The sequence below is a fragment of the Eurytemora carolleeae genome, unplaced genomic scaffold (assembly GCF_000591075.1).
Source record: "Eurytemora carolleeae unplaced genomic scaffold, Eaff_2.0 scaffold499, whole genome shotgun sequence".
Lineage (NCBI taxonomy): Eukaryota > Metazoa > Arthropoda > Copepoda > Calanoida > Temoridae > Eurytemora > Eurytemora carolleeae.
The window spans coordinates 330679-342144 of record NW_019396389.1 but is presented as its reverse complement, the minus strand read 5'-3'; the positions used below and the strand labels follow the sequence as shown (position 1 = coordinate 342144).

The 11466-nt window shown below is 35.8% G+C and overlaps 1 protein-coding gene and 1 long non-coding RNA gene across 3 annotated transcripts in view; both read left to right on the top strand.

The window, feature by feature from the left end:
* LOC111702274 (uncharacterized) overlaps nt 1-7959 on the top strand; it is a 31565-nt gene extending 23606 nt beyond the window's left edge. Inside the window, exons 8-15 of one of the 2 annotated variants that reach the window (XM_023473909.1) lie at nt 320-404; nt 746-2647; nt 2973-3585; nt 3658-4537; nt 5813-6006; nt 6773-7127; nt 7441-7484; nt 7592-7959. In XM_023473909.1, coding sequence (XP_023329677.1) covers nt 320-404; nt 746-2647; nt 2973-3585; nt 3658-4537; nt 5813-6006; nt 6773-7126 — 4028 coding nt within the window. In that variant the 3' untranslated portion in view covers nt 7127; nt 7441-7484; nt 7592-7959. Of the gene's footprint in view, nt 1-319; nt 405-745; nt 2648-2972; nt 3586-3657; nt 4538-5812; nt 6007-6772; nt 7128-7440; nt 7485-7558 lie in introns of both variants that reach the window. The other variant, XM_023473910.1, reaches the window with a different exon arrangement.
* Nucleotides 7960-8573: 614 nt separating this feature from the next.
* Nucleotides 8574-10514, top strand: LOC111702275 (uncharacterized). Its single transcript, XR_002765383.1, has 3 exons — nt 8574-9433; nt 10161-10200; nt 10298-10514. It is a non-coding gene; the product is annotated as an uncharacterized LOC111702275 (long non-coding RNA).
* The last annotated feature ends 952 nt before the right edge of the window (nt 10515-11466 follow it).

Below are 11466 nucleotides of genomic sequence, written 5' to 3'. Positions count from 1 at the left end.
GATGTCCTATCTGTATAAGTTTTGATAACGTTTCAAACTAGTCCTAGGTTAAAAGGAATTTAGTCTTTGGAACAAAATCCAATATTTAAACCCCAATATCTTTAGAACCCGATGTTGTAAACCTTTGATATTTCAAACTCAGATTATTTGATGTAACAGAATTCATAATTTGAAATATCTAAGGTCTGCAACATTTGATTCCAAAGATATAGTGAATAGTAAATCAGAGTTTATGGGAAAGACTCAATTCCTTTCCAATTTTTCTTAAGACCAAATGAAACAAAATATTTGAAAACTTTATCAAATTTATCGATCTCAGAGGGATTAAGAGATGAGTTAGCCCCGGATACACCCTGGAATATTAGAGATGGAACCAGGTTACAGAACCTACCGGAGCAAACCAGGCAAAGAACTTGATAATTCCTCCTAGATTAAGTTGATTGAAGAACAATCAAAACCCCTAATTATACAAAATAATTACGATTTAATTTTTTTCTATAATTAGCCATGTTTTACTTGGAAAAAATAAAGTTTATTTTTTAAAGTTATCTATTTGGTATCTTGCCAACATGTACCAACATGTACCAACATGTACCAACATGTGGGAGCAATGAAATGTAATTTATTATAAATATGTAAAACCAAGCCTAGGAAAACCTGTCTAAAGTTCACGTATCAAATTCACAGAAATGATATTTCCCGAAATTTTCTTTATTCATGTATGAGTCAAGTTCTCTTCGTACAGGAACGGACCTGGAGAGCGTATGAGAGATGAATCTCAAATGGAGAAACCTGGACCGGAGAAAACCTATCTTCAAACCCTCCTTGAGCAACATGGTTTAACTCCTGAAACTCCGTCCCAACCCTGGAATTTTAGAAAGAACGTAGCTGAGATTGTAACTCTTAAATCCACAGAATTACAAAAACTTCTTGAAACTCATCCTGATTTGAAACCAATGGTTCCAGAAAGTATCTGGAATATCCGACCCAAACCAGAAACTGTTACTCTTAGAACCACAGATCTTCAAAAGCTACTTCAATCAGACAGTTTAAGGGACAAGTCTCCAGAAAATGCGTGGACTATCCGTCCTGGATCTAGTGTACCTGAAACTGTAACCCTAAAATCTACGGAATTACAAAAGCTATTGGAGTCCCACCCCAACCTGAGACCAATGGTTCCTGAGAAGGTTTGGCGTATTCGACCCCAACCTGAAATTATAACAGTGAAGACAAAAGATTTTGAAAAACTCATTTTTGCAGAGGATAAATCCCCAAACCTTGACTTGAAGAGAGAAAATATTGGATTAACCGATCTTCAGAAGCTTCTTGAATCTCACCCAGAACTAAAACCAATAGTTCCAGAGAGTATTTGGAATATTAGAGCCCAGGCTGAAGAGGTAACCCTGAGAACTACAGATCTTCAACATCTCCTACAGTCTGAAAAGGGGTTCCAGGAAGACTCTGTTGATAGCATGACTTTAAAAACTACTGAATTGCAGAAACTTCTTGAATCCCATCCTCACCTAAAACCTATGGTACCGGAGAATGTCTGGAGTATCCGTCCTCAACCTGATTCTATCAAGGTTAATACTAAAGATCTCCAGAGGCTTCTACTAACAGAAGACTTTTCTCAGAAGAAGACGACTGAAACTGTAACTCTAAAATCGACCGAGCTTAAAAAATTACTCGAATCTCACCCAGACTTAAGACCGATGGTTCCAGCAAGTGTCTGGAATATTCGACCTCAAACTGATACGGTTACACTTAGAACCACAGATCTTCAAAAGTTGCTCCAGTCTGAGCAAAGCCTAAAAGAAAAATCTCCCGAAACCGCGTGGACGATCAGACCTGTTCCAAAGACGGACCCGGATATGGTTTCAATTCAAGCCACAGACCTTCAGAGGTTGTTTGAAGTAAGTGGATCTTTGGATCCCAGGATTCCTGAAACTCTTTGGAATATCAAGGATAGCGCCGGAGCAGTCACACTCAGAACAACAGATTTGCAAGAACTCTTCCAGCTGAGCGGTGTTCTTGCCCAAAATGTGCCGGATTCTGTTTGGAATATTCGCGAGAGCTCCGATAAGTTCAAGTCTAAACAAGTGTCTGGAGCAGAAATTTCTAAGCTTCTAGAGCTGAGTGATTCTCTAAAACCAAAAGTTCCGGAGAACAAGGGGAATATTAGAGAGGAAACATCTCCATCGTTAAGTGGGATTTCCCATCAGAAACATTCGTCTCCGTCCCAACACGAGGAGAAGAAATCTTCTAAAATTAATTTATCCGAATTGCAGAAACTACTTGAGAGTAATAAGTTGAAATTAACTACTCCTAAAACTCCGTGGAATATAAGAGAAAGTGCACAAAAGTTGAAAGAATCTTTGCAAAAACTGAATAAAGAGGATAAAATTAATTCCGAAGAATTAGAAAGCTTGCAGAATTTGTTTTCTCTCAACGGACTTAGTGTTGACACTAAACCAGAGAAAACTTGGAATATAAAACCTCAATCAACCCAACCTGCAGATAAATCTCAACAACCCAAACAACAAATAAAACTGTCTGATCTGCAGAAATTACTCGAGGAGAACGGTTTATCCTCCGAAACCGTTTCTCCGGACTTGTGGAACATACGGGAGAGCGGAGATAAGTTTAGGAATGTTAAAATCTTCCAAAAGAAAATATTCTTTCTGTTTCACCGAGAACCAACTGCACGTTACACAGTTGCATGAACTAGTTAATTAGAAAAATAAATATTATTTAAATTAAAAGTAGGATTCTGAGAATGTTTTCGTTTCACTCAAATTAAAAAAGGATCGATAGGCTCTAATGAAAAGGAAGAAAAGTTTTAATACATTTATTTTGATGATTGTATGGGGGAGGGTATAGACAATTGAAAAAAGATTTGAGAAGGAAGGGGTGGGGGCTGTGAGATTCAAAAGTTAATTTTTTATTAAAGAGGGAAATTTTCACAATCTCAGGAAATGGAAGAACGGAGATAAAATAATGCCATCAAAAAATATGTTCCTTGCAGGAACTCCAGAGCCAGGAGAACCCGAGCTAAGGACAGACCAGGAACCACTAAATGAACAGAAGGAGGAGGAGGAGGAGGTTGAACAGGTAACCCCTAAGGGTTTGACAACTTCAAACATCCAAGACCTCCTAGCACAACTGAGCAAAGATGAATTAGTATCTGGGAATGAATTTAGCTCCGGTGGCAAAAAAACCACGACGGAGAACATTCAGGCCTCAACTTACAAACCTAATATAGACGTTGAGCAGCTAATCGGATTAAGAAACTATGTAGATTTATTCCGGACAAAAGAAGAATACATGGATGATGAGAAGGTTGAGGACGATGAGAAGGTTGAGGACGATGTGAAGGTTGAGGACGATGAGAAGATTGAGGACGATGAGAAGGTTGAGGACGATAAGAAGGTAGAGGAGATGAATAAGGTGAAAATGAGGTTGCAGGAAACAGAACTCCAGCGCCTACTTAATGAACTGAGTAGGGATGAGTTCCAAGTACCGAACCAAGCTTGGGATATCAGAAAAGCTGCTCAGCTTCTGAAACAGAAGCAACGTTTTAACCAGGTAAGAGAGTTAAAAGTCTTTTAATTTAAAAGTTTGTCTTTACGAAGGATAAATGCAGTTTATTTTTTTCAGGATAATGTTGGAGTTATTGAGAATCTAGAGGAAAATATTCGATTAATACCTGGACCCCCTGGACCTCCTGGTCCCCCCGGACCTCAGGGTCCTCGAGGTCACCCTGGAGTTAGAGGAGAGCAAGGGTTGAGGGGCCCGGCAGGCCCTCCTGGAGCACCTGGAACCTCCTTCATGGATATATTCAGTGCGAGTCCGGAGAGTTCTTCTCCAATAAGATTAGCAGATCAGGAATCCTTTCTCTTCAACTCAGTTCCCCCATTTCCATCCCGCATCTTGCCACCATCAGCTCAGGAACCTGTTCCAGGCCCACCCTCACCACAAAGGCTCCCAGCTAACCATCTTGTCCCAGAGTTTACTGAAACCCTAGATTTATCCCATGAATCACAGGACTCGGAGAAACCCAAACTTTCTTTCGTCCCGGAGAATCCAAACCCTGATTATGATTACGAAGCCATCCAAGATCCTGCTCCAAGACTCCATTTATCAGCACTAAGTGGGATGATAAACAATCAGGCTCCGAAAAAACGAAGACGCAAACCAAATACTAGACCAGTTGAAAACCAGGATAGGATTGTCACAAAGACAAAAATAGTCAATAATGCTCAGTATCCACAAATAGTGATAATTCCTCAGACAAAAGGTGGGAACGGAGGAGATAACATTAATATCAACTTTGATGATCCATCAGGAATCTTTCAGGGAGAAAGAATCAGGAACCCGGAGCAGGTTCGATCTGAACAGAAGAATAGATCTGACCAACTGATGCTACAGAAGCAGGAAGCCATGTTGCAGCAGCTTATTGGCGAGATGGAACAGAATGAGAAAATAAAAGGTCTAGAGGATGCTATTCAAGCTCAGGAGCAGGTTCTTAAACGATTAGGTACAGTTCTTCAATATAAAGTTATGGTTCCTAATTTTCTAACTATTGTTCGTAAACTTTTAGCCATTGTTTCTAAACATCTAGCCTTATTACTAAACTTTTAGCTCTTGTTCCTAAACTTGTTACCATAGTTCCTAAACTTCTACCTACTGCTTCTAAACTTCTAGCTACTGTTTCTATACTTCTAGTCATTGTTCCTAAACTTCTAGCATTGTTCCTAAACTTCTAGCCATTGTTTTTATACTTATAACCTTTTTTTCTAAACTTGTAGCTACTGTTCCTAAAATTCTAGCTATTATTCCTAAACTTCTAGCTATTGTTCCTAAACTTCTAGCCACTGTTTCTAAACTTCTAGCTACTCTTTCTAAACTTTTAGTAACTGTTTCTAAACTTTTAGTAACTGTTTCTAAGCTTTTAGTAACTGTTTCTAAGCTTCTAGTTATTGTTTCAGAACTTCCAGCCATTGTTTTTAAACTTCTAGTCACTGTTCCTAAACTTCTAGCCATTGTTCCTAAACATCTATCCATTGTTTCTAAACTTCTAGCCACTGTTTCTAAACTTCTAGCCGCTGTTTCTAAACTTCTAGCCATTGTTCCTAAAATTCTAGCTATCGTTCCTAAACTTCTAGCTGTTATTCCTTAACCTCTGGTCATTGTTCCTAAACTTCTAGCCACTGTTTCTAAACTTCTAGCCAATGTTCCTAAACATCTAGCCACTGTTTCTAAACTTCTAACGGTGTTCCTAAACGTAAAGTCACTGTTCTTAAACTTCTAACCGTTTAGTTGATAGGTCGTTATATCTTGAAGTTTTGGTAGATAGGGTGTTACATCTTGAAGTTTTAGTGTTTAGTTTTTGAAATTTAGTTCCAAATGTGAAAACCCTGGCACAGCTCTGCAATCTTTTTCTCCTTGATAGGAAATGGTTGGAATTTAAAAGATTTAATTTTAAAATATCAAGATGAATCTAAATGGAACGAAACTAATCTATTTCAATGGAGAAAAATGGAAGGAAGAGGATGGTGAGGGGGGAGAATGGTTATAATAAGGGGGGATGCTTTGAGGGGAATGGATGTATGAAGGAGGGGGGTTAATACTAGCTTTGCTTGATTCTCCGTTTTATAATTTTGAAAGAAATGAGAATTACAAGTGCCTGAGTATTTATGGTCAATTATAATTTCTCCGTCACAAAACTTTGAACTATAAATTCCATTAATTCAGGTTCTGAATAGGAAATATTCGCAGTAAACTAATAAAATAATAATAATCCTAATTTTAGAAGCTGGACTGGAAAAAGAGCGACCTGACGATATATTTACTGAGGAGAGATTGGTTGAGCTAGAATCAGTTTCCAGGAAGCAGTCTGAGATTATTGATAATATCGAGGAGGCACTTAATGATATGAACATAGAGACTGCAAATACAGGATCCAGACTTAATATTCTAGAGACTATTGCTGCTAAACAGAAACAGGAGAGATATTGAAAAATCATAAATCCCTTATCCACCTTCATAAAGATTTACTTAAAATTAAATGGGCTCACCCCCCCCCCCCCCTCCTCCTTCATCCGACTTAAATGACAAAAAAATCATAAAAGGAACTGAGTTCTTGCAACAAACTCTTGTTTTTAAATTTTTATATCTGTGCAACCCGATGTTGTAGACCTTTGATATTTCAAACTATGAATTCTGTTGGATCAAATAGTCTAAGTTTGAAATATCAAAGGTCTATTTCATCGAGTTGTAAAGATATTGGGATTAGAAAAGTTAGTTTGTGGCAAGAACTCAGTTCCTTTGTAAAATCACAAAAAGATTCAACATAAACATTAATATGAGGATTCCCAACTATCTTTTTTTTTTAAAAAAGGAACCCCCTCCCCTCATAAAAAGACGCCTTTTAGCATGCTTCTCACCAGCTCCCCTGATAGGTCTTTTAGCATGCTCCTCACCAGCTCCCCTGATAGGTCTTTTAGCATGCTCCTCACCAGCTCCCCTGATAGGTCTTTTAGCATCTCCTCACCAGCTCCCTAATAGGTCTTTTAGCTTGCTCCTCACAAGCTCCCCTGATAGGTCTTTTAGCATGCTCCTCACCAGCTCCCCTGATAGGTCTTTTAGCATCTCCTCACCAGCTCCCCTGATAGGTCTTTTAGCATGCTCCTCACCAGCTCCCCTAAAAGGACTTTTAAACTATTTCCCAGAAAGACTAAAAAACTTAATGAAGTTCAATGCTTGAGTTAAGGTTTTGAATGATCTGCTCTCTGGTCCTGAAATCAACATTATAGACCCGGAGATAAATGAGTCCAGGGTTCATCTAATCCAGGAGAACGATGAGGAGGTGAGAACTAGACGGGTTCAGGAGCTGGAGCTCAGGAGAAAACAAGCACTCAAGGATATTGCCGAGGTCGGACGGATGATGGAGATGAAGAAGAAGATGGAGGGAGAGAGGATGGAGTTGGTTAAGGCTTTGTCTCAGGAGAGATTAAGTTTGGATTCCGTTGATCTCAGTTTAGCTCCGAGTTCTCGGAGTTTATCTTGGTGGAGAAGATTGTCTCCGGGATACAGACAGAGCAGGGAGAGGTTCAGGGATAAATAAGGTATTCTCTTCTCATACATTCTGGAGGAAAGGGGTTTATTCCAACAGGTTTAAGACGAACATTTTTAATTAATCTTTGATTTTAGAAATATCCGATAATTGCAGGTCTAGCCAACCCTAGCAAATCTTAAATTTAAAAAGTCTAAAAGATTTGAAATACTTTTAAACAAAATGATAAAGATTGTAGACTCTTTCGGAACCTTTTCTATAGATTGATAATATTCAGTATTTAAGACGATGAAAGGAGTTTGACAGGGTGGNGAGAATTCTTTATATTCATGTTAACTTTGTGAGAAGAGTTTGTTTTATACCAGGGTGTTGAGAGTTCTAGTTCCAGGACTTTATTCAAATACTTCAGGTTCTACATTTCTATTTCGCAGATTCTAACTTTTTAAATTAAAACATTTTTGCTAAAACTTTTATTCTTTAAAGATAGAAACAGAAATGTACCCGGGCTCTTCACAGAACCTGATTCCCTATTCTAATAACTACCTGGAGATGAAAAACCACAACAATAAGGAATTAAAGCTAGTTTTTAAACTACGTAATTTTTCAGTCGAAATGTTTTAAACTATTGACAATCTTTACAGTGCAATCTAGTCATATAAAAACATGTGCAATAAGAATATGTTTTTCAGAGAAAAGATACAAAAATGGCATTAAAATATTTATCAAAAATGTTCCTTTTGATTTAAGATCAACTAGTCCTTTTGTAAATTATATTTTATAACTAAAGTATCTTAATTAAATACTGGCAAAGCTTTAAAATTATATAAATTAGAAAAATGATCTTGTAAACCCCGATGTTATTAAATAAAGTATAAAGATCCCTACTATTTAATCGATTAAATAATAATATTTAATTTTTCAAATTTTAGGTTTCCTATTTTTATTCCTAATACCTTTACTTTACCTACCTTGCCTTCCTACTCTATCCTTTATGAAGAGTTACATCATGTATTCTCCAAATATGTTTTGTATATGCATCCTGTTCTTGCTTCAAATATTGATTAAGAATGCCTATTGCGTATTATTGTATTCTTCCTATTCTAGTTTAGAATGCCTATTGCGTATTATTTTATTCTTCCTTTTCTATCCTTTTTATCCTATCTAGAGTTGTATATTTCATCTGCATTTTCTCCTTCTCTTTTTATTATTTATTTTAATCAAACCTGTTCTAAAAATCTTTTGGAGAGTAAAAAATTAATTTCATTCCATTCCTCTCCGTCCTGTTATGGTAATCTAACATTATTCTGATCATTCCTGCTTCATTGTAGCTAGGGATGTTAACGTTTTCATTTTTTTGAAAAAACGATCGTTTTTTTCGTTTTCCTATCGTTTTTTTGTTTCGTTTTCCGATCGTTTTAAAAACTATCGTTTTTTAAAAAGTTTTTAAAACGATTGTTTTTAAAATGATCGAAAAACGAAACAAAAAACGATAGGAAAACGAAAAAAACGATCGTTTAACGCTCGTTTTCAAAAACGATTAACAACCCTAATTGTAGCCTGAATCTAATCCGTCTCTTTCATCATATCCTGGTTCGATCCGTCCTGTTTCCTTGTATCCCCAATCTGATCCGTCCTTTTTCATTGTATCCTTCTTCTGATTAGTTCTGTTTCATTGTATTCTAGTTTTATTAGTCCTGTTTTATTCTTTTTTACAGTTTTGATCCGTCCCTTTTCATTTTATCCTAGTTTGGATCGATCCTGTTTCCTTATATCCTTGTTAATTCCGTTCTATTTCATTATATCCTAGTTCTGATCCATCCTTCTTCATTATATCCTTGTTAATTCAGTACTATTTCATTATATCCTAGTTCTGATCCGTCCTTCTTCATTATATCCTTGTTAATTCAGTACTATTTCATTATATCCTAGTTCGGATCCGTCCTTTTTCATTATATCCTAGTTAATTTCCTCAAGAACTGTCCTGTTTCACTTTATCCTAGTTCAATGATTCATCCTGTTTCATGTTATCCTAGTTCGAGGTCATATTCGATCTGGTTTTAATTTGATATTTGAATGGTATCCTGGTTTTTCTTCATGTTATCATTTCATTCTGTATTTGAACTTCTTTTTTATCCTGGTTACCTTTCCTAAATTTTTAAGTATCTTGAACCATGGTCCTATAATCCTTTTTAAAGGGTTTAATCATTGTCAATACTCATTGATCCATCTTGTTTCGTCCTAGTGTGTCTTATCCTACCCTGAGACACACGAACCTTTGACTTATTTTCCTCGCAAATTATTCTGTAATTCCTTTCCTTTGACCCTGTCTCTCTACTGGACCCAGGAGACAGGAGCAAGGTATGATGAACCACAAATTTTCTCACACATTTTATTTTTTCTCCATCGTCATTTGGGGAGAATTTTTATTTTGAAATATTTTTTAAGATAAAAGGGACTGTACGCGTAATTTCGAGTGAGCCTCCGTGCAAAGATGACAATGTCCAATTTACAACAATATCTTAAAAAGCTTTGTCTTATCAAGTATTAATTAATTAATGCAGGTTTTTAATTATTCCTTTAAACTGTTTATTTTCATTTGCGATTTCTCTGTGAAAGTGACCTGCGCGCATTTTTTGATTATAAGAAGCAATCGAGAAATTCTCAGGAATAAACACTTTTTCAAGGGTACCGTTGTAAATCAGGCATAGCCATTTTTGCATGGAGGGTTACTTAAAATTATGCTTACAGACCCTATAATGAAAATAGGTCTATTTTTATAATTGTTTAATATTTGAATAAAGTTTTGACACAAAGAAACAATATTTATATTTTGGTTTAACTTGGATACCATCTGTCTATCAATGAAATAGCCTGGATTGGACATTTTAATTTATTTTTGCAACCCCGCTTTTTGAATATAGCATGTAAATTTGTTCGCTTTGTATTGGCTAGTTTTTATTTTCTTTTTTGTACGCATTTTTGTTGTTGCTTTTTGTGCATTGCGCATTTTGCATGATAAAAAAAAACATATGTTTTCAAAGAAAATGGTTTAAGTCAAAATTTTCTTAATAGTTTCATATTTCAGGTTCCATATGAAAACTTATATTTGAGAAGGAAGTTTAAAGGTAAATATAAATATATCAATATTTTATTACAAAACCTTTTAAAACTTTAAATTTTATTTCAACAATTTGTACTTTAAAACTAACATGATATTTTCAGGAGAGGAGGAGAGAAGAAGTCGCTGGAATCTACTTTATTTATTTTATTTATAAAACCATCGGTCTGCAATGTAACTGAATATTATGTAAATTAACTTAGTAAAAAAATTAAGTCTTAGGTAACAAATCTTATTTTCTGGTCCCTATATCTTAGCAACCTGACGGTATACCTTTCATATTCAAAAATTAAATTTTCTGATCCAAAAGAATTCATATTTTGAAATATCTAAGGTCTACGACATTGGTTTGCAAATATATAAGGATTGGAACATTTGAGTTTGTGGCAAAGACTCAATGCTTTAAAATCATGTATACATATTAAGTGCAATAAATAAGAAACTACTTGAAATTTGTCTCACATTTTAATAAACTTCAGTGTATATTCTCTAAAAGGCTACAGGGAGTTCCAATAAACATGGGCATAGTCAAAATGTACAATATGCTTCTAAGTTTGTTAAAAAAATTGAGTGAGATAAAAGCTTCACTCCAATTTGTATTTTGATATGCTCATGTTTATAGTTCTTTTTCCATCTTTGTTTCGCTATTAGCCAGCGATATGATTTATCTATGAAAAGAATAGATTAGAGTTATCCTAGAGTATAGGTTAAGTTAGATTTATCCTCGAGTAGGTTAGGTTAAATTTATTCTGGAGTAGGGTAGGTAGAATACATTCTTGAGTAGGATAGGTTAGAATTATCCTGGAGTAGGATAGGTTAGAATTATCCTGGAGTAGGATAGGTTAGAGTTATCCTTGAGTAGGATAGGTTAGAGTTATCCTGGAGTAGGATAGGTTAGATTTATCCTGGAGTAGGATAGTTTAGAGTTATCCTGGGGTAGGATAGGTTAGAGTTATCCTGGAGTAGGATAGGTTAAAGTTATCCTGGAGTAGGATAGGTTTGATTTATCCTGGAGTAGGATAGTTTAGAGTTATACTGGAGTAAGATAGGTTAAAGTTATCCTGGAGTAGAATAGGTTAGAATTATCCTGGAGTAGGATAGGTTAGAATTATCCTGGAGTAGGATAGGTTAGAGTTATCCTGGAGTAGGATAGGTTAGATTTATCCTTGAGTAGGATAGGTTAGAGTTATCCTGGAGTAGGATAGGTTAGATTTATCCTGGAGTAGGATAGTTTAGAGTTATCCTGGAGTAGGATAGGTTAAAGTTATCATGG